The sequence below is a fragment of the Siphateles boraxobius genome, unplaced genomic scaffold (assembly GCF_051911475.1).
Source record: "Siphateles boraxobius isolate OS27281-9 unplaced genomic scaffold, OSU_SipBor_1 13, whole genome shotgun sequence".
NCBI lineage: Eukaryota > Metazoa > Chordata > Actinopteri > Cypriniformes > Leuciscidae > Siphateles > Siphateles boraxobius.
In genome coordinates this window covers 18,575,182-18,598,903 of record NW_027508733.1, presented here as the reverse complement: position 1 = coordinate 18,598,903, position 23,722 = coordinate 18,575,182, and the positions used below count along the sequence as shown (strand labels likewise).

Here is a 23,722-nt window from a genome sequence, read left to right as displayed (position 1 = left end):
GAGACATCCTGGGAGGTGATGTTGGTGTGCGGTGTATCAGTTCCACAATGTCCTAAAGTAACCTATGCCTAAAGGGATGCCTTCTGGGGAGGCATCTTGAATGATGTCACTAACTTAGATCAGGTCGTGCATTGCTGGCCAATCACATCCAGGCTGAAGGTTTTGTAGGTGGAGTCAGACAGATTTTCATTCCTAGAAATGCCTGGGGGGCATAAAACTCTCGTTATTTATCATACTGCTGAAATGTGCCAATAAATTCTCGATAAATGTATGCTGTCTACAAGACCGATATCCTAGAACTGCTGGTTGTCCTCACTCGGCGATATTGTCCATTGCTTCAGGTCTGAGCAATGTTTTGCTGTTTGAACTGGCACATGTTCTCTTGTGGACCAAGCCATTTGGAACAAAACCTGAGCAGAGCTGGAATTTCAATTACTGTACCACACACCCATGAGAATTTCTGTTCTCCCCCGCAGTCAACTATACAATGAGATTTCTGGAAGTTTCCCAAAAGAAAAATCCTTTTTAAAGCCTTGGAAGAACATGGATACGGGGGACCCAACATGTCATTGTTTCCCCTAAGCAAACCGCATTAAAAATTCCTGTTATATTTTAGAAAATGAATAAATTGTGGTCCTCCTTCAAAACAGATCAACAAGTCTGTATATGCCTAGTTAGTGTAGTTCAGACTTGTGTAGCCAGAAACATTCCTCTCGGAATAGGTTTCAAGCACCTAGTGAGATAAGAAGACATGGTAGCCAAACTTTTGAGTGCTTTCAAGATTTATCTGCTGATTTATATTTTATGTAGAGGACATTTTACAGGTAAGAAATCTCTTTATGCTTTGTCTTGCAGCAGGTGGTGGGCTTATCTGAGATCAATATAAGGACATTTGTCTAGATTACTGAATTTTTTTGGCCTCTTTCATTGTAGTTTGCCTCAACTTGCCTGCATCAAAATAAGATTCGGATATAGGACACTTTTAGTCATAGAGATCTTTTGAACACTATGAACACTATTGTTGTTCATATAGGGTTAGTTATTTGGACAAACCCCAAAGTATTACACTTTGGCAAGTAACTTGACCTGCCCCGTTTGTGCTACGGCTTGTGGTGGTGAGGTATGCTATTACTTTTTTTTTATTTTTATTAAAGCCATATGATTTTCATTTGATAGACGATAAAATGGACAAAATAAAATATTTGTGTCCAAAGATTATTATCAAGACATTTGGGTTCTTTTAATTTGAGCCACTCAAAACACTAGCATTATGTGAGTATTAGCTGTTTAAACAGAATGACTTCTTGCGTTTAAAATGTAACAAAAGTGCACCACAGAACAGGGGTGTCTAATGCAATGTGCTCAGAAAAAAAACGTTACAACTGACAATTGTTAAAAAATAAAAAAAAATAAAACATGCTTGAACAAGCCTAAGCTGTTTCGCTGGTCTCCCAGGCTGCTCCAGGTGTTTAGCTGGGGGCGAGCATGTTCTCCCAGCTTGACCAGCCGAAAAGTTCCCCAAACCTCTGTAAAACCAGTCAACAGACCAGCAAATCCACTTTAGGCTAGGGCTGCATCCAAAATCACATACTTCCCTTCTATATATTAAGCGAATAATAGTAAATAATTATGTCCGAATTCGCAGTCCTCTTAACTAAAAACTCACATATTTCCCTTCTATATAGTAAGCGAATAATAGTAAATAATTATGTCCGAATTCGCAGTCCTCTTAAAAGAGTAGGCAAAAAGTACCTTGATAACATACTTTCTTCAGCGAGATTCTGAAGTGTGCATACGATGGATACTTTACTGTCCTATGAGGTAACTGGAGAGGATTTATAAATGGCAGTGAAGCGACACAACTGACTAGTAGGTCACATGATAATGATAAAATGGCGATTGTAGGCGTGTCCAGATACTAATACTGTAACATACTTTTTTAGCGGTCGTGAAATAATACTAATCAAAATAAAATTTCGGACGCAATCAATGTGCCTGTGATACCCCAGTTTCTTCTGATTGGCCCACTGTTTTGACATCGAGGAGCAGTCACACAACTTTTAACTTGACATTTAAGTATACAGTATTTATTATTTTAAAGCTTGTGTTGTATTAGTTCAGCCTCCCTTAGTGTTGGATTTTTTTATTGTTTATTTTATAAGCCGATTCATTTTAGCTACTTGAGTCTAGCTAACGTTGTAATGTAGCGTAGGCTATGTGAATAAATGACTAAATATACAATTGTGTGCATTTATGTTTTTTTTTTTGTTTTTTTTTTTATTGAGTTGTTGTTTCTTGAGTTTGTAAATGGAAAATGTTCAATTAAAATGTCGTGCGCAAGAAAATGCGTGAGACGGTGAAAAAGCAGCGAGAGACGCCGTGTCACGCCGGTCTAATCGAGAGAATTTGTGGTGACATAATTTGGAATCGAATTTAACTCTATATTTTGTTCCAAATATTTCAGAAGCTTTACAAGACATTAGCAAGTACATAAAACACTATGAAGGCATGTCTTATGACCGAGAGCTCTTAAAACAACAACACCAGCGCATCAGACGAGAGACACATTTGAACAATCAAGAGCTTCATCTAGACTTCAACGCCTTTCAAAGGTAGCTACCTATGATGTCCACACGTCTTCATTATCCCACCATACGTTATTATCCATTTACAAACTTTTACTAAGAACTGATTTCTTGAAGGGCATTCCACCTGCGTCTCAAGCCAGATGTAAATAGCTTCACTGAAGATTTTAAGGTCCAGTCAGAAGATGAAACTCAGATGGTGGATCTCTCTCACATATATTCAGGAGTACTAGAAGGTAGGACTTCTTGTTTTGGCAGCCGCACAGTTTGTTATCTATAATTAATGTTAATAAACTGTAAAAAGTGATCAACTTGACTCAACTTAAAAAAAAGTGTGGAAACCTGTTGCCTTAAAATGATTAAGTAATAAACTTCATGCATAATTGAAAAATTAAGTTATGTTAACTTGACAATCCACATAACTTAATTTTTCAATTACACATGAAGTTTATTCATAATTTTAAGGCAACGGGTTTCCTCACTTATGTAAACTGATCACTTTTTACAGTGTAAGATAAAATGTGTCTCTCATAGATGACAGTGGATCCTCATGTCAAGGTTCTGTTGTTGAGGGTCAGTTTGAAGGCTCTATCACAACAGCCAATGGGACGTTCTACGTGGAGCCAACTGACCGATACAACACCTCCAACTCTGACCACCATTCCATTATTTATCATGAGGATGATGTGGGTAAGTGATTATAAAACGTATTTCTTACGTTTAAGCTGTGATTTAGTCCCAACAAAACTTTCTCATGTCCTTTCTTGTGTGTTCACCGTTGTATTGATCAGTATTACTTGTCTTTTTCTAATAGACTAGCAAGCCATTAAACAAGATTAATATACAGGTTAAATTAGAACTGGTCAGTGTTGGGAAGGATACTTTCAAAACTTATTTCGTTACAGAATACAGAATACATGCCCAAAAATGTAATTTGTAACGTATTCCGTTACGTTACTCAATCTGAGTAACGTATTCTGAATACTTGGATTACTTCCACATTGAATTGCATTTTAAAAGTGTAGGAATGCGGCCATCAAATCCTGCTTACTAAACAGGCCTATTCTGGTGTGTTTTTCTGTTCCAACTGGCTGAATGTGTTAGGCCCATGTCTTCCCATAATTTGCTATAGAAGAACAAAGACTATAAGTGTATGTTGCGGTCACCGGTGCGGTGATGCGGTGGTGACGCACGCGTTCATGTAACATGTAAGGGGGGCGCTGCCAATAAAGCACCTAAAAGCTGTCACAAAGAACCGGCAAAAGTAATGACTGAATATGTTAGTGTCAGCTGCAAAGATGAAGTTGACGATGACTCGCGATCTTCGCAGCACTCTAGTGAACGCGCCGGAGAGAAATGCACATTTCATACGGATTACATAAACAGAGAACAGTCTGTTTTCTTTCGTTTTGAATTGTTCTGTTTAAAAGTACACATGTCTGTGAGGCAAGTAGGCTAGCCTACCTTAAACGCTAAGTTTCGGTTCATTTATGAGATGAGCCCCAGTTCACGCACCAGCGCCTCCATGCCGTGATATCTATTGTCTGCTATATTTACTTCTTATTTATTAATTCCAGCCAATTGATGAAACATTGATTAAAATTAAGATACAATTAATACAAATCGAAATTCACTTTAAAGAAAGGCTTTGTGCATCTGTTTGATGTCACTGTGAAAGTTTTAAAGCAGTCTTTTAGTGCCGCTTTCAGAGTGGTCACGTCCGTAACATTGTTTTTTCCTCATAAATGCGAACAAGAAAAATAAAATAAAATGAATATTTTGTGTTCTGTGGAGAGCCAACCCTTCTTCATCCGGTGGGTATTACTTTTGGTTTGCGCCGTGTAGCCTAATTCATAGAAGTAGGCTACAAAAAAATATTTGGCCTAAAAGTTAAATATTTTTTTGTGTCACGCATGTTTATTTCCCTCATATTAAATATAAAACGCATGTGTAGACAGATATTTTTCTAATGTCTGGACTCCTTTATTAAGGGAGTATGGATATACAAACAGACGTTTCGATATATTGGTATTAAATGACATTTGCAGTCAAAACTTGAAATATACATTCTCAGAAAATGCATGTCCTTAACGCAATTGCTAAATTTTAAATAATTATTCCGCAACTAGTTTTGTGGTGTATGTCTACGTATTTTATTATCTTAACTTCAAATAATACTAATAGTAATTTAAAGATGTGGTAGCATTGGATCTGGACGGGAAGGATAACTCTGGGAGTTGGAAGGGGTGTATGGCGATTCTGCCTTCTCACACGCGACACAGGTTCGTGGATCTGAGTGTCGCGATTTCGGTTTCATATCGCATATTGTTACAGCCCTGTAGCTAGTAGCCTACCTGATACAACTATAAAATAGCAAGGTGACCAGTAAAACTACAGCAGACGACTACCCCTGGCTAATTAAAAAAAAAAAAAAAAACTTTAAAATGCTTCTTCAGGTTGGAGGTGGAGTCTTTGGACGCTGAAAGGAGGATGGTTGCTTGCAAGCAGAGGTTGCACTGCACAGTTATATTTGTTCTCCCTTCTCTTTCTTTAATGTGAAATGCTGTTTGAATTTCCACGATAGAAACGCATTCTTGCCCTGGCTCTGTTGTTCCGGCTCCATTTCTACATCTAGCTCCCGCTGCTCCTCTTCCGACTCCATTGTGACTGATCACGCAAACCGCGCATTTTTTTGTTTTCCTATTGGGGCTTCTGGGAAATGCATGGAGTTGCCTTAATTTATTTAGAGAGTCAATAAACTCACGAAACAGAAAAGTATCGTCATGTAATCCATTGATTTCAACAATGTAACTGTATTCTAAATAGCAACTATTTAAATTGTAACTGTAACGGAATAAAGTTATTCGTAATTTGTATTCTGAATACGTAACGCCGGTACATGTATTCCGTTACTCCCCAACACTGGAACAAGTCAATATAATAAAACGTTTCCAACTCGATCTGATGAAGTGGCGATTTCGTATGAATTTGTATTATGCGATTTGTGTGGAAACCTGCAGTTTTTAGGGGAATAAGGAGGCATGAAGGTCCACCCCTAAACCTAATCATCAATGGGGCATAAGCTGATTTATATGAATTTGTATGAATTAGAACTGCATGGGGTATTTTACTGCAGTTCAGTGCCCTTATAATATAAGTTTTGCAGGCATAGGAGCTGGATGTGTTGCACATTTTATTTATTGTTAAATTATAAATATTGTAAATCTCACAAGTGAGTAGGCCTATGTTTATACCTGAAACTACCATGATAAATGGACTTTTGTATAAAAGGTCAGATTTGCTTCAGATGAAATTCAAGATGCTCAATATAAATTTATACAGGAGAGGCAAAATAGGTGCATTTTCATTAGTGGTCCCAGACTTTTCTACCCTGTAGTGTTTTTGATGTAATTTCTGGGATTTCCATTTGTGTTTGTGTACTTCCTTCGCTGGGGTGGAAAAAAAGAAAGAAAGAAAGAAAAAGAAAAAGAAAAAAAGGAGGGGGGGGGGGGGGGGTTGGATCATGTGTTCCTGTCTTTGTATAGCATGGAGGTAAACATTGGCAGAGAGACGTGTAGGTATAGTCTGTGGATATTTGTGGTCATGTGATCTCGTGGTTGAAGTCACACCATTCCCATGTGGTTTCAAGGTTACAAAGTTTCAAGGTTTCCCATGGGTCCAGGGGCAGTTTATTCATATATTTAAAGCTTTGGATATGTTTTTAAAGGTGCACCAAGTGCAACTATAGTATGCTAGGAACGTCATAATATGTGAGAAATATGAACAGAATTAGCATATGGTGAATCACTGTTGCAGTAAATAATGTTTGTCATTTTAACAAAAATGTTTAAAATGATGCTACAGTAAAAAAGCTGTAATTTACCATTACATTTTTTATTTGCATTTAACTGTATTAAAAATTGAATCATTTTTACTATAAAATACTGTTTTACAAAACAGCAAAAAAATCTATTACATCAATGTTCTTTTAAGGCAAGTCATTTGAGTTAAGGCATTAAGGCATGCCACTTTATCCCATTCGTAGTAATATTTGTTTAGTAAATGTCTTTGAATGCATATAATTAATGTGAAAATCGAACAAAACAAAACTAACTGTAAAATACCAGTAAAAGAATGTGCTAGAAATATTATATAATCCATTGCAAAAAGTGAAAATCATGTGACCTTTTATTTTAAACCGTGTACTAATTTGCACTGTAATTTGCAGCAATTTTAAGAGACGGATTTCCTGTTTGAGTTACTTGATGACTGAAGCTGATTGTACAGATCTGTTATTTATATACCGATTCATCTCATTTTTGGACAATGCCGTGGTTTGTCTGCCATCTGGAAGTTAAAACTAACAGGAAGAGGAGCAGTTTTGATTAGGTTTCACTGCAGCTGGCTGAATAAAGAAAACAACCAATCAGTAGCAATGCATGAGAAACATAGATATAAACACAGAATTAGGATGGTTTCCCAGTTGAATTTCATTATCAATTTATTGTCCCATCTTAAGTCAAGTCAAACTTGTTTGTATAGCGCTTTTCACAACACACATAGCAGCTTTACGAAAAAATAAAACGTCTTTAAAATCGTAATTTTAGCAACACCAATGTTTGATTCCCAGGGAACTTGCATACTAATGAATTGAAATGACGTAAAAAGAAGAAGAAAAAAAGTAGTCTCCAGATTAGATTCTGCAAGTGTTCTCGGATAAACATTCATTATTATTTCCGCTCCCCTCTGGTGTGGATTGTTTTTCAATAAATTCAGGCATATTTTCCTCAAACATCTCCTTAAACCTTTCTCCCCTGATCTCCACATGCACAACTTGAAAGAGAGGCACGCAGGATGAAGCCAAAGTCTGGAAGTAATTCCATCAATGGGTCAATGTCCGACATTTGCCCTTCCTTCTCACATGCTCCATTTCTCTCTACTCAAACTCAATGATCCAGGAACGACTCTACTAGCCTTAATGTTTATAGAAACTATGATCATGTTGTTCTATCCAGACTGGACTATTGTAATGCTCTCCTTGCTGGTCTTCCAGCTTGCACTGTCAAACCTCTGCAACTGATCCAAAATGCTGCAGAGTGGTCTTTAATGAGTCGAAGAGAGCACACGTCACTCCTCTCCTCACAAAATTGTGGCTCTGCTCCCTTTTACCTAAAGTCATTACTTCAGACTTATGTGCCAAACTTGCACTCTGCAAGCGAACGTCATCTTGTGGTGCCATCTCAAAGAGGCACAAAATCTCTTTCTCCGACCTTTACTATGACCGTTCCCTGCTGGTGGAATGATCTGCCTAACTCTACCAGAGTCCGTTGCCATTTTCAAGAAACGGCTTGAAAATGACGCATCATTTTCGGCAGCACTTGATCCAGTAATACTAATCCTTTCTCTTCTATTCTATTTATATTAAAAATAATAATAATTGCATCTACTGTGTTAGATTAAACTGAGAAGGGTCATAGCACTTGCATATTGTTGTCCTACTGTTAGTTTAACTGCTTCTATTGTTCCCATTTGTAAGTCGCTTTGGTTAAAAGCATCTGCTAAGTAAATAAATGTATATGTAATGTTCTAAAGCATGATCTTCGATCAGCGGTGGGACCTTGTTGTCCACTTCATTTACATGAAAGAATTCTTATTGGTTGATTCTTGCACACCAGGATGGTGTGATCCAATCATGTTGCTTCACTAGTTGAAGTCAAGGAACTTCCTGACATTTACTCCTAGCTAAACTCCCAGTCATTTTACAGTGTAGGTAAAACTTAACCAGGCTGTTGTGGATGTCAACCACCTGACTTTGCATGAGCTTTTTTATTTCCCTTCAACTTATTTTCAAATTAATGTTTAATCTGATTTGTGTTATTCTAAGGACCGTCCTGAATGTGAATTCATAATGTAAAACCTTGTTTTTGAAAGTCTTTTACCTTGAGTTTTAAGGTCATACCACTATTGTTATGTCTGGTTGGGGTCATGATGCACTGCTATCACAAACAATCAGTGCAGCATAAGACCAAACATTGCCTTGCTATTCTTTGTAGTTGATTGAAGTTTCCATGTGAATGTTTTCAAGTTCTTCTTTAAGAAGAATAATATAACAGCATTATCAAGGTGTTTCTTTTCTTGAAAGACTTTAGGAGCACTGTGGCTTTTGTAGGAGTCTATGAAGGTGAAATGTTTTTAATTCTGTTCATTATAAGCATGCGCTGCAGTTATGTCGTCTGCTTTAAATGCTAGAGCTCTTTAAAGCAAGTGGATTCTGATTTGCTGTCAATGTTTTAGCTGGGAAAAAAAATACTGTGAAAGTGATTCCAATGATATCGTTCCTCTGTGTCCTGATCATTATAGTTGGTATCTGGACTCCACTATTCTCACAGAATTAAAGCTATTATTAAAACGTTATAGTTATTATCCTTCGTGTGAAAGGGACTTAATGTACTAAATAACCCATAGTGTACACGCATTTGCTTTTATGTTTCTAAGCATTCAGACTTTCTCTGTCTAGCAGATGATAAAATGGGTGAATAAAACAATTGACTTACTGTAGGCTATATTTGGGGCTGAGCAATTTTGAGTTGGCCCAATAACAAACCTATAAATCACCCTCAGCAATGCGTTAAACCTCCAAAACCCCTTAGCAATACCCTGGCAACCAGCCACAAAACTTTTGCTTGGTCCAGCCAGCCCCACTCATGTTTTCTCCAGGAAATGTACAAATCTTGTTCTTCCTTTTAAATTCAGACTGTGATAAAACATATAAATAACATAAAAGGTTGGACTTTTTATTAAAACTTTTTCCTTCATTAGTCGTAAGTTGGTGGTACATCTACCAAAGTTTAGTACAGTTAGTAATTATGTCACAATGAGAGTTTTCGACAGGGGTCAGAAAAGATACAATCGCTTAAGTCTCTCTTGAGCAAGCACCTCGGTTTTGCAATGCATTCATAATTTCAAAGCAGTACAAGCGGGTCCAAGATTTTTGCAATCTTTGTAAGATTGTCTGTGCATCATCTAGTCCAGGATTTCACTGGACACCAATAAGAAGTATATTGGGCATCGTTAATGAATTTTTAAAATGTATGATAATTTAAATTAAAAAAAAAGCTTGTTTTGTTTTTCTATCTGAGAAGAATCTAATTTAAAGAAAATTAGGATGGTGCCAGAAACCATCGTCACTTAAAACCAAAGAGTTACTTAAAACTAATCTGAACGCCTTCCTTTTTCTTATCAAATCAACATTCTACATTTACAGTGTTATTTTAGTATTATTTATATACTATTACAGTATTTAATATTTTGAATCAGCTTTTATTATTATATTTTCAGTTTTCTATTTAATTTTAATTTAACTTTCAGTAATTGTGCTTTTGTCATTTAAAAAAAAATATTTCTATGTAGCTTTAATTTATTTTATTTTTAGTAATTGTAGTTATTAGTATGTCAACTTATTTCAGTTAGCTGCCAAATAAACATTTTTAATTTTAATTTAGGTTTTTTAATTTTAAGTTTTTCTTCTATATGTTTTATCTCATTTCAGCTTTATTTCATTTAATGAAAACGATTCTTAATAGTTTTAGTAATAAAAAAGTTAATTTTAACTTTAACAGGATTTTTATCCCTTGTTCCCCATCGCCTTAGTAGTCGACTCCCATATCGCAACCCTTTAATGTGATTTTTTTTCCCCCCACAGACAGCACTCCCTTGAGAGGCGGTCATGTTGGCTTCTGTGGTGCCGAGCGGCTGCAGCATCTTGTCCAAAACCACCAAGAGGTCAGACATGACCTCACCTTATTTTCAGTTCAGCCCCATAGAGTGTGTCCTTACATTATGAAATAATTTCTTTAAGAGGTCCACCAAGTCTAGAAAATAAATCAGAAATCAGATGTTCAGAGCTTTCTGAAATCGGCTGACATTACATCAACGGTTCGTAATTTCATTCAATGATTGTTTCGCCCTACCACGATGTCCTGTTTTTAAGAAGCGACCCAAGCTACTGCTTGGGAATGAGTACTATCCGTCCGATCTATCTATTGTTTGAAGGTCCTGATTGGGTTAAAGCCATGTGTTCATTTACCCAAAATGGGTGCAAGGACAACCTGCCGTGTTTTTAAATCAGATAACATGCTTCTGTTATATTTTAAGCTCATATTTACTACAACACAAAATTTCCAGTTGTTCGGTGGCAGGATTGAAAAAACAGATGTGAACCTTCTCCTTACATTGTTCCTTCACGCCTTTTTAAAGTTCTCCATCTTGTGACCCACAACAGGTACCGTTCTCCAGGTCAAAGCGAAAGGTCGACCAGTCCAAAACCAGCTGTCTTCTGCACCTCCATGCAGACTACCGCTTCTACAAACGCTTTGGAAGTGTTGAAGCTGTTGTGTCTCAGGTGAGTTCCCATAGTGCTCAAAAGATTTGATTTAAACTTTGATTTAAAGTCTACAGGGTGATAAGCACAATATTTTTCCTGTTGACTCTAAAGTTTTTTCCCCCCTTCGGTACCCAATATCCCCGAAGTGGGATTCACAGCATGTTCCTTTCCTCAATCCCATTGGAGACTTCTGCGAAATTGTGGGGTTGTGTGTCACCAATGGACCAAAGCCAAGTTCTTTACTATGGCTGCTGTGAAAAACAAAGGTCTTGATTGGCATTGGTGGAACTTAATGTTATGTAACGTTTGTATGCTGAAGATAAAAGACAGGATTTCCACAAGTTAAAGTAACCATTTGTTATCTTTTATCTGACGAGTTTTCCAGATTGGTGTGTTCTGGGGCCTGGGACGCCTGCTTTATGCCTGAGGTCACTGAGCTTTTACTTTGGGGGTAGTTCCCATTGTCTGCATTTTATTTTTGAAGGTTACGCAATGTTTTTGTTTTACTGTCCGCAGCTGGTGATTTTTATTGTTTTACAAAATCACTGCATGTACAATATTCCTGAAAAGCAATGTTTCTGCCAAAAGAATAACTTAAAAACACCCTTTAAATGATAATGCCTCTTTATGTTTTAATTATTTTAATTTTCTTTTTTTTATTTTGCTGGTTTGTGAGCTGTTCAAAACTGTTGTATGTCTTTTGGGTTTTGCTCCATATGTTTGTGCCCAGCAAGAATGATTAGTACTAAATTAGTACAAAAATAAAATACACTACCGTTCAAAAGTTTGGGATTGGTAAGATTTTAAAAATGTTTTTGAAAGAAGTTTCTTATGCTCACCAAGGCTGCATTTGTTTTATCAAAATAAAGTAAAAAAACAGTGAAATATTATTACAATTTAAATAGCTATTTTTTATTTTATATTATTTTAACATTTAATATTTTTATGTGATGGAAAAGCTGAATTTTCAGTATCATTACTCAAGTCTTCACTGTCGCATGATCCTTCAGAAATCATTCTCATATGCTGATTTGCTGCTCAAGAAACATTTATTATTATTACCAATGTTGGAAACATTTGTGTGGCTTAATATTTTTGTGGGAACTGTCATACATTTTTTCCAGGATTCTTTGATGAATAGAATGTTCAAAAGAACAGCATTTATTTGAAATAGAAATACTTTTAACAATTACATAAATTAGTTTTGTTCAATTGAATGCATTGTTGCTGATTAAAACTATTATTCCCTTTAAATTAATAAATGACCCCGAAACTTTTGAATGGTAGTATATATAATTTAATCCCACAATTTAAATGAAATTAATAAAGATATGTATTAATATAATATTTTTATATATAATTTTAGATAAATATAAGGAAGTGTGTGTGTGTGTGTGTGTGTGTGTGTGTGTGTGTGTGTGTGTGTGTGTGTGTGTGTGTATAATGTATTTATATAAACTGTAATATCTTGAGTTGTGATTATTATAAATTTTTTGTGTTCTTCCACATTACTGTATTCACCCAGTGCTGTGTGCTAATACGTTGGTTTTGGCCTGCTCATTGTAAGGAACAGCGGCCAGATTGTCACTCATATTCCTCACCAGACTCTTTACCCCAGAGTGGTTTCATTCCCTCAGAGGTGAAATGTGCCTCATTCCACTGACAGTGACTGGGGCAAGAGACTGTCTGGAGAATTCACTGTTGCAACCAAAGCTTTTAAGAACAGTGTCTCAATTGATCAAACAATTTGATAAGATTACTGTGGCAAAATGAATCTGTCTGTCGTTCTATTTACTGCTCTGTCGCTATTTCTGTCTTAATGAGGTGTCAGGAGTAGATGATGAAATTGTGTTAATCATAAGCTTAATGCAACAATATGTTTTCCAGGTCGCCTCCTACATGAAAGCAGTAAACGACATTTATGACAAAGCCGACTTTGATGGCATAGAGCTGGTCAACTTCAAAGTGAAATTCCTCACTGTAAGGTCCTTGTTTTGCCCATTTTCACATATCATTTCAGTCATGAAGTTTTCTTTTCACTGTCCTCATGACTTTATTCTTCATCTATGTCAAAGATTTAAAGTCTGGATCAGTGTTGCCAGACTTGACGACAAATCTAGGGACTGTTTGTACTGCTGTTAATTTTGTCAAACTCGTTCCATTGTCTGACAAAAATATGTAAATGACACTGCTTTGGATATATGTAATATAAAAGTACAGTATGTGAACATGGATTAGGAGAGAATGCAGATGTAAAGTGCTGACATTAGGCAGAATGCAAATATGATGCAATGATGTCACAAATATACTAATTGGCTTAGTCAGGGTGGCACCATATTTAATTTTTGACAGGATTGAAAACGAGGCTGTGAAGGACAGAATACAGTGTTTTTTGTGGATTGTACTTTTGTTTAACAGCTGACAAAATGTCGTTCTAAAAGACAAAAACGTTTAGTACACAACTCTAGGACCTCTATACAGTGCGTGAAATTGTAGTCACCGCGTGACTGTTGACTCTAAGTCTCCCTCACAGCCTCGTTTTCATTTGCTTTAAATTCAATATGGCGTCTTACCTGACTAAGGTTTATAGCGTCATCTAGCAACTTTCCAAGCAGGCTTTAGCTACTTTCCATTGATAATAGTTGGCAACAGTGGTCTGGATTGACACAAAACTGGTGATAATTTCAGGTGATCACAGAGGAAGATCCCAGCAGTCCTTTGGACAAGACTCACATTGGATCTGAGAAGCTGTTGACTGTGTTTTCCGAGATGGACTGGAGCGACTACTGTCTTTCTTATCTCTTGACTGACAGAGACTTCAGCGGGGTTCTTGGCCTGGCCTGGGAGGGAAAAGCAGGTAATATTTCAGCCCATCCGCTTTAGACGGGATCGGGAACACAAGCCGCCACATTGACGCCCACGTGGAAGAATATTATTATACTCAATGGTGGCCATCTGGGCTTGTATTGCATATAGGGCTTTGGTATGTGACCTCTATCCACAGTTGTCCTTGACGCGACATGATATTGATGTGAAGTTATCTGATAACATCACTCAAACCCTAGACACCCTATTGAAAAATTGCAGACAGTGCGGATGGTGGGGGTCTGGGTGTGGAGTGGTGGTCTTTGGGAAGTACTTCTAGGAAATGCCTAGGACTGTACTCGCATGTAAAATTCAGAGGAACAAGCTTCCTGTGTGTTTTTGAGTAATTGCATGTGCAGTTTTGAGAATTTTATAAGAAACAGGTTGACAGATTTACTTCAAAGCTCCCCGGTCAACTATTTGTTTTCAGTGATTCGTAATTGTACAAGCAGACACAATTGAATGAGTAGACCAGCATACAGTTGTCTACTTAATTGTACAAGCAGACATAAGGTATATCATTTGAATCCCTTTTAACCAAAGCAACAACTGTTGATTCATTGTTTGTAGCACCGCTAAACTGACCTTGTAATTAACATTCTGCTACACAATGAATGCTGCATTTCTCATTAGCAACTTCCTCTACATGACAGGACATTACCTCATCTGTCGCTCCCTTTAATCTAGACATTATCAAGATCCTGAATGTCAAAAATGGGACATCTCCTATCTTCAATGTTCAATTAATTCATAAAAGAACAGCATTAATTTCTATAGTTTATAATGGTCTAGCTGTTGAACTAGCATAACCATGCAGTCAAGCATTGGCCATGGAACTCTTGCAGGTTAAGCTGGTTAGTTAAGAAGCCTGCTGGAGACACCAGGGGCCAGTTGCACCAGTTAAGTTACATCTTAGCATAGTTATGTGACAACAGTTACAACTTGCATAATATGAAATTTTTATGCATTGCACCATTTAATTTTTCCACTGGACTTGTATCCCTGTTTAAACAAAATGATTACAGAAGCTGTATGATATATATTTTCATATTTATTTACTACCTGATATACATATTTTGTATTTCGGTTTTCGTGTTAGTTTATTTATTTATTGCCTCATAATAATTTAGATGATTCTGGTATAGGCCTATATAATTCATTTATTTATTTATTGTGTCTTAATTTTACATAATTTCATTATATATATATATATATATATATATATATATATATATATATATATATATATATATATATGTTTGTTTATTTAATTTTTTGCTTTATAGTATTTTTTTCTCTCTTTATTTAACATTCATAATATTTTTTTCATTTTTTGGTTTTTATTTATATATTGCCTCTTTTTTCTATTTTGCCCATTTGTTTTTAGTGTGTATCGCCCCTTAATTTAAGTTGATTTTGTATAATTTATTTATTTTCCCATTTGTTTATTAGTATTTATTTTAGGTATGGTTCCTGAAAATTAACTTATATAAATATACTAAATTTATTTCATGATTATTTATATATTTACGTAAGTGGATTTTAATTTTTTTACCCTTGTCAAAAAAGTTTTAAATATTACCATAACATGATAAACCTGAAATTTACAGCCTTACAACTAAACTTTGGTTAACCAATTTGTGTCCATGTTATGTCCCAGTTCAAGTAAGATCTAACAAATGTGTCTGGTGTAAGCCAACTGAGCAAACTCATCCCACCAGTCCAGTGTTGGTCTTTTCAGCAAGGTATTCACTCATATACCAACACATTCCTTAAATTTTGACTCTCAATGGCTCTCAGATCTCTCAGAGTGTATGCTTTCACAGAGGTAGTGCTTTGTAAATGTACACTGTCCTCAACTTGGTTTCTGAATCTGAATGTCACTGGCATCTCATATGGCTAGAAAACTGAGCAGTCATTGTTTTGATTATTATTGTTGCGGTTGGAGGTGCAGGCCACCAGCTGAGGTCCTAGAATCTTGCCATGGGATGCCACAGGGCCCGCTGTGATTGGCTGAGAAAGGGGGCGTGAATCCACGGCAATGGTGACATGTGACCAGAGAGTTATGCATGCTGGACCTCTGCCCCCACCACAAAAAACTTGGATAACCACATTCCTTTTTCCACATTTGTCTCCATGGCAAAGCCCTCACGTGAGGAGATTTCATTAGACACGCATATTAGGATTTAAACACCATGCAAATCCAGTATCAAGTTGCGTTCAAATCCATACGGTATGAGCCTCATGTATAAACTTGTTAATTCAGGCTTTTTTTGGACAAACTTCACAGCAATGATGACTTTGATGTGACTTCCAGTGCTTTTTCCAGTGCTCGATAGATACTAATGCTAACATCTGAAAAATTGAACCAACACATCTGCAAGTCCTACAACAGTCTTTTGGTCTTGTTTTTACTAGGCTTGTTATCACTAATTTAATCCATGGTGGAGTAGGCTGCAGGGGTTGCTTTCTGTCAATCATACTTGCCCAACAGAGGTGCATTACTCTACTTCAACAGCTTGGGAAGTTTTTGATAGATGGGTGGTTCTTCTAGTATCTTAATGCATTATGACTTGGACCATATCTTAAATGTGTCCTCCCATATTGTTTGTTGTATAGAGTGCTGCAGGGATGAGCACCCAGAAACAAGTTAGCATTTTTGTCCTGAAGTCAATTCATTTTTTTAAATATGGGTTTTTGCAACATTCCTGAAATGAAGTGTCTGGTTAATACAGACTCAAGATATTTCACGTTTTATTCTACAACATAAAATATATCAGTAATACCTCCTTGTGATTGTTTTTAAAGCCTTAACCTGTCTTGTATAAGGCAGTTGCTAACAAGTGGCTAATTGGGACTATAGAGGTTATCGGGGACATTAAACATCTAAATGGGTAAACTCATCTACTCTCTAGTTTACTTCCACAGCCTCATTGTGTTTATAATCACACTCTTGCAAACTATTCTAACTCAAAGTTTCAGGGAAAATTTATTTTAAATAAAGACTGAAAGAGTTGTCGTAAGCTTATTTGTGGTGATGTTGAAGTCATGCGGCCCTGTTATAGTTCATTCATAGTCTATGTTTAGATTTTTACTTCTGGCGATTGTATTTAGGCTTCAAATTTAATAAAAGTTGTGTTCATTTGCGAATATGATCAAAATGTTTAATGGTGTGGTTACATTAGTGAAACTTCATCAAAATTTCATAGGCAAAGTAGGTCCTTTGTCAATAGTGCTGAGATGCATGAATGCTTACTCAGAGGTCACTTCCAAAACTTCCAAACTGCTTTAAATAAACGCAGCAAATAAGGCTTTAAGATTTCCGAAATTTTCACCTCGCGTGCCACTCACGCAGAATTACAGATCGTGGGGCTTCCGGTAATGATGACTGCATTTCGCCTGCAGCTTATTTTCTGCAATTATCCCAAAGCCAATGGAAAAATCCTATTGAGTTGTTGTCGATGGAACCATGGTGATGCTAATTTCCGGTTTGGCCTAGAAAAATACATCATCACTGCAGCACTCTATTGGCCTGTTACAATAAACCCTAAAAATATTAATATTCCCATAGTCCTCAGCCTCAGGTATCAAGTTAATTACTTCTGCATCTCTTTGTGGTTGGTTTGGACTTTTCCCGGATACTTTTCGCAGAGTATAACCCTAGATCATGATGGCTTGTCTCAAGTGACTGTGTTGTGGTGCCAATCAACAGCCTTGTGTCCTAAAAACCTTCCAGTGGAAAAAGAGCCTGTGAAAGTAGCAACTGTGAAAGGCAGCAATGTCCCTGAGACACCGTCTTGGTCACCTAACATGTTGTTAAATGAGCTTAAAGTTCTGTAAAGATGCCTGTGAACTAGAGTTCACCGGAGTAAACGGTTCACCTTCATTTAATTTGGCCCTGTTCCTAGTCAGTTGGGATGACTAAGCTCTGCAACCATGCACTTTATTTATATTCAATTGCCTAATTGAATATAGCTCCTTCTAATAGCACTATAGCTGGATAGACATGGTCTGCAAGACCTGAAAATTTCAATGTGTAGATTATTTCTTATAGTAATAACATATAAAGTTTAATAATCCAGAAATACAATAATAATAATAATTTATAAATAAAACTATAATATATAAATACATCTTTCTCAGTCAGGTGATTTAGCTGTCATTTTGAATTTTTAGACATTTACATTTGAAAGTTTTATTTTAAAACATTATAAAACTTCTGCGTTTCTGTTAATTAGAACCAGTGACAAGTGACTTAGCAATTTAAAAAATGAAGACCTATTCCTCATGTGAGAAGTGTGGCGTACATGAGATACAGATGATGACCATAAAACCTCTATAAACCCACAGTTCACATAAGTTTTATGTTTATCCAGCCACAATGTATGGTTCTTGTAAATTCCCCCCGACAAGCGAAGAAAAAAAAGAAAGAAAAAAAAAGAATCCAGCTCCCTGGTTGGGAAACACAAATCTAACAACATCTGAGGAAGTCATTAACTTGACCTTTGATTTTGCTAGACCAAAAGAGTTCACAGCCTGGTTTAAAACAATCCAGGACTTGGGACTTTGATGGACCAGCTGATCTTGACCAACTACAACTCTAACCTCTCTTACCACCCACCAGCAGACTTTAGTCAGCGATGATGTAATTGGTTAGGGCTGTGCGAAAAAGACCAGCTGCTTGTGATCAGCAGTAAAATAGTCTGTTGGCATTATATAAGCTTGAAACACAGGGGAACTCATATGAGAAACGTAAGCAACTCTACTTGCGGGTTCTTCTCATTCTTTTCAGTATGTAAATCATGACAGAAGATATTTTTGCCAACCTAAACCCCACTGCCACATCGATTTCCAAGAAACAAGTAGTAAATGCAGAGTTTGCAGCACTAAAGCACAAGCTAAACTCTATAGAATAGTGGGCCCTCCTGGAGCAGGACTGGACTTTGATTTAACACATGTGCCTGAAATTAGCATTTTTATGTTTGTGGACTGATGTTTTTAGTTTGGAATCTCATTTCAGATTGTCCTTTCTCTGATTCTCAGATAACTGGGGAGGAATCTGCTCTGAGATGATCGTGAAGGGTGGTCGCAATTCCAGCCATAACACGGGTCTAATCACCCTTCAGAACTACGGATACTACCTTTCTCCCAAACACGTGCATCTGACATTTGCTCATGAGTTGGGCCATAGTCTTGGAGCCCCTGTAAGTCCTATGTCTGCCTTTGCTGTCACGACCAGCTGGTTGATATCACCGACAAACCTCTGTCAGTTTAATTAATAGTTATAATCAATGTAGGGTTTGCAACTGGGTTTGCAAATCAAATCTGCAATCTTCATTGGCTTAATTTGTCTTGTTTTGAAAATGTATCCTGCTATGCTGTTGCCAAACGCTAGCTTATTTTTGTTAGATTGCAGGCTTTAGCATAGCATGTCACACTATAGAACATGATCTCCATGTTGCATATCTAAATGCCTTTCAGTGATCTTTTCCACCTGTTGCAGCCATGTTCTTCACACCTCCTTGGACTCTTTGGCAGATTAGCTCTGCGCTTCTCCGGATGTCCATATTCCCTTTGCATATTAAGTCACATTTGACAGCAGAGGGCTGACAAGCATAGCTCATTGTTTCCAGGCTGAATTTGGGATGCAGAGCAGATCAGAGGATCTACATCACCTGTGATTTATGGGGAGGTCTGGGAAAGGGGCCAATGGCCTTTGGCCCAGTTGTCTCGTTACATTCCTGGAGCCACAGAGCTTATGTGAATGAAAGCTCAATTTGTATACCTGGAAGTAGTTTTATAACTCCTTCATAGCCATGGAAATGTAGATATTTAACTGACAAAAGTAAGAAGAAAAGATTTTCAAAGTTTTCACTGACCAACTTAAGTGACCTATGTTAATGTCCTGTGCAGAGACTTCTTATATTTCCACAAAAATTACATTTTGGAAAATGATTGCAATGCAGTTTGTGTGTAAGTGCAGAATAGAGATCAGCCAAAATAAAACTAAAAGCCACTTGTGGCCGGTCAACCGGAGCATCTTTAACAATTACATTTTAATTTGTGATTTATCTGGTTCAGCACGATGAGAATTCTAACTGTGGAGGCCAGGAGATCACTGGTGGCAAAGGAAGGTTCTTGATGTTCCCTCAAGCCACCTACAAGATCGAGGAAAACAGTGACAAGTTCTCCCCTTGCAGCCTGCGGCACATGAGTCACATTCTGAATATCAAGAAGGACAGATGCTTTGTAGGTATGACCCCTGTATAAATTCTTGGATGGGATAGATATGCTAATGATTCATGAATGTTAGTTTGTCTCAGTCCTAAATTATACCTACAATGGGGCTGATCTCCATGGGGTGAGGTAAACTGACTGGAGATGTACCTGTTTTGCCTTGTCAGTAAGTGAGCAGCCCATTTGTGGAAACCGCATTGTAGAAAAAGGTGAGGAGTGCGACGTGGGCCACAATGACAGCGATCCATGCTGCTACAGCTCGAAGGAACCTTCAGGCGTTGAATGTCGACTGAAACCCGAAAAACAATGCAGGTTTGCATCAGTCCATTTTGTGTCAGGAGGATGACCTCTGGACTTTTTGGACAAATTAAACTTCTTTACTCTAAGGTCCCAAATAGTGCTGTCAACCCCATCCTTGGTGGTGTAAAGTCACATCAGCTATTAGATAGCAGAGGACTGTTAAGACTGCAACAGGGGGCTTTCCAAAAGGATGTATCAATGGTGATAGTAAGTGCTGGGGGTGGTAGTAAAATCCCTTTTAAATAAAATGACAAATGGGAGACTTTACACCAGGAGTGTCCAGTCCTGCTCCTGGAGTAGCCACCTTTTTTTGGAAATCTTAGCTCCAATCTCAATTTGACAGCTGAACCAGCTAATCAAGATCTTCAAGATTATATAAAACTTCCAAACAGGTGAGTTGGAGCAAGTTGGAGTAAACTCTGCAGAAAGGTGGGCCTCCAGGAACTAAGTTGGACACCCCTGCCATAATGCGTTTAGAGGACTACCTTCTTGAGAGGTCTTGTAGAGGGTTGGAGCTAAACACTTCAGGAAGGTGTCCATCCCGGAGCTTGGTTGGACACCCCTTCCGAAGCGTCTTGTGGATTACATGGGAACATACAAATAAAGGCTACATCAACAGCACCATTTGGGATAGGCTCTAAGAATGCCTGAACTTATCATAGTTTTTCAGGTCCACAAAATCTACATTCTTGAATTTGATCTTTGGTAAATGTTTGACTTACAGTTCTATCTATCTCAGTCCTAGCCAGGGTCTGTGCTGCAGTTCCCATTGTGTCTTCAAGGAAGCTGGGCTGATGTGTGAACAACACTCTGAGTGTCGCAACCAAAGTGTATGCTCCGGTTCCTCTTCTGTATGTCCAGAACCTGCCCCCAAGCCTGACATGACAATATGCAGTGATGGCACACGTGTCTGTTTCAACGGGGTACGTCCAACATCAGGGCCAATATGGATTTTTGTTTATCTTTTAGCTGTGTTCACTCTGTACTAATCCGATTTGGGTTCAATCTGTGTCTGTTTCAATTCAGTGTAGTCCATATACGGTGTATCTGCATATTTACATTGATATCCGGTTATACCATTCAGACTGAAACATATCCAGATTTGAATCCAATTTCAAACCACATATAATTTGAATTCCGTTTGTTAACATCAGTTTTCATGCATTTTTTTTAACTATTCAGAATACAAAAAACAACATGTTTGAGATATTCCACAAATGTCAGAGCATAGCCTTGAGGATATGTGCAATATGTTATACAAAATACCCCCTTTCTTGGTCCAAAGTAATAAAAGCTTCATATTGTCATAAATAATATCTGTTTGCATGAAGAAGATTGGGTAGGGATTAGGGAATGAAAAGACAAAATAAATCCAAAAAGATTGCGTGGTTGTGAGCTAAACACATGGAATTATTTAGGCTTAATGAGCATAGTGATACAAATTGGATACTTGTCTTTGTGTATTACCCTATTATACATTGTGAGGTTCTTTATAACCAATGTCTTGTGGCTTGATGTCACAGGAATGTGGCCTGTCTCTCTGCGCATTGTACGACATGGTGCAATGTGACTGTCCGGGAGAGAACAAGATGGAGAAGTGCCACATGTGCTGCCAGCAGAGAGGTAACCACAATGTTCCGCCACATCAGAACGTGTTTACTGCTCCAAATAAATTAGATGCATAAACAGCTGTTTGTGCTGACATTACTGCTTTATAAAAACGTAAATTAAGCACATATGTTCTTGTATCCGATTTTTAGTTTACTACTTTGCCATTTATTCTTTTTTCTCTCTCTGTAGATAAACCTAATACCTGCGCTAGCACCACTTCTTCGGTTCTTTTGCACTACTTTAGCGGGAAACGTGTCGCGTTGGTTCCTGGATCACCCTGCTCTGGAAACAGAGGCTACTGCGACAGGTTTAAAATCTGCCGAATCCTAGATGCGGACGGCCCTATTGCAAGGCTCAAAAATTCTTTTCTCAAATTGGATGAGTTCGATGACCTTGCCGCTTGGATGAAGGTTTGTTGTTAGCATTTGAAACAGTCTAATGTAACATGCTAGCATCTTCCATTGGCTGTTTTTTTGTATTTCCTTCATTTATCTTAACTTTTCTTTATACAATTTGAAACTTCTCTCTTCTCTTTTGTAGGCACATTGGTGGGCAATTCTTCTGGCTATTCTCGCTATTTCAGGAGTAATGGCTGGGATTATCTGTGTTTTTGGACAGCCCCTTGAGATTGATGACAGGTAAACATCTCTCCATCTGGGGCCTTCCAACTGGAAAGAAACCCCAGCAAGCAAGAAAGCAACGCTTTTGAAGCAACTTATGAATGTTCAAAACATCTGACTGATCATTGAAGGCTGTCCAGATGCACAGCTGAGAGTCATGCACAGCATCTGTCCAAACATGATTTGAGTTTACTTCGCCCATGTGTCACACACCATTGGTCTTTAGAAAGTTATTTTAACTCCATTGCTGATTTGAGGATTGAATATTCTCCAGCTTTTTAACTATAAATCATTGCTCTCAATAACTTTGTACACAATGTCGCCTACATTTATTTCAGAGAAATCCTAGAACATGACATTCTAATTTTGAGAAACAGAAAACAGATGATTACAAAACAGGTTTTTGAGAATGCTACAATACAAAATCTGTAGATGTTAACCTGCAAATGGCTTTCTTTTGGTTGTCTGCATATTATTTGGTTCTTCCGGCAAATCACAGGTTCAAAACAATATCAGCCAGGTAAAAATTGAGTGTTTTACAAACTTTTGGCTATGATGAGTGATATCACGACATCAGTTTGTTTGAGTTGCTTGATTTACTTTCATGATTTTATCTCTTCGTGTCGTCCTTGGGGTGGTTACCATGATAAGCACAGAGAACTAAGTGACATTTAAGCTTGTATGGGGTAAAAAAGTTAAACTATTTAATAGGAAATTTAAATGTTTTTTTTACCATATTCAATAGAATTAAATTAGTAAATTTATTGATATGAGTATAGTGTACTCTAAGAAATGCAAAAAAGCAAAATAAATGTTTAAAATATTTCACGACAATGTTTAGACAATTAAAAAGACATACATTTAGCTCAAAGATATATATATATATATTATATATATTTTGACACATTTACAATACAGTTCATTTCACAACACATTATTTTTCATAAAAAAGTATAAAATGTTGTAGCAGTTTGTATGATGTAGTAGTCAGATTAAATGTCAGTTCCAGTAGCCCTTTTTTGGAATATTTTTTTCCTGCTTATGAATGTCAATTACCTATATAAAGTGCAAAAGAGGAATCATTTAACTTCTACCAATAATAAAATGCATTCAACACAGTA

General features: G+C 37.1%; 1 protein-coding gene across 2 annotated transcripts; it reads left to right on the top strand.

Annotated features, from left to right (window-relative positions):
- The first annotated feature begins 677 nt into the window (after positions 1 to 677).
- Positions 678 to 23,719, top strand: LOC143735907 (disintegrin and metalloproteinase domain-containing protein 10). 2 transcript variants are annotated; one of them, XM_077226251.1, is made up of 15 exons: positions 678 to 824; positions 2,465 to 2,612; positions 2,703 to 2,821; positions 3,120 to 3,275; positions 10,288 to 10,367; positions 10,867 to 10,986; positions 12,856 to 12,948; positions 13,657 to 13,825; positions 18,877 to 19,037; positions 19,915 to 20,086; positions 20,238 to 20,382; positions 21,110 to 21,293; positions 21,894 to 21,993; positions 22,171 to 22,391; positions 22,522 to 23,719. In XM_077226251.1, the coding sequence occupies exons 1-15, from the start codon at positions 752 to 754 to the stop codon at positions 22,621 to 22,623; spliced, it is 2,043 nt and encodes a 680-aa protein (XP_077082366.1). In that variant the 5' UTR covers positions 678 to 751; the 3' UTR covers positions 22,624 to 23,719. The 2 variants fall into 2 exon arrangements, with proteins under 2 accessions (XP_077082366.1, XP_077082368.1); XM_077226253.1 differs by lacking the exon at positions 12,856 to 12,948 and having other exon boundaries at positions 22,522 to 22,762.
- The last annotated feature ends 3 nt before the right edge of the window (positions 23,720 to 23,722 follow it).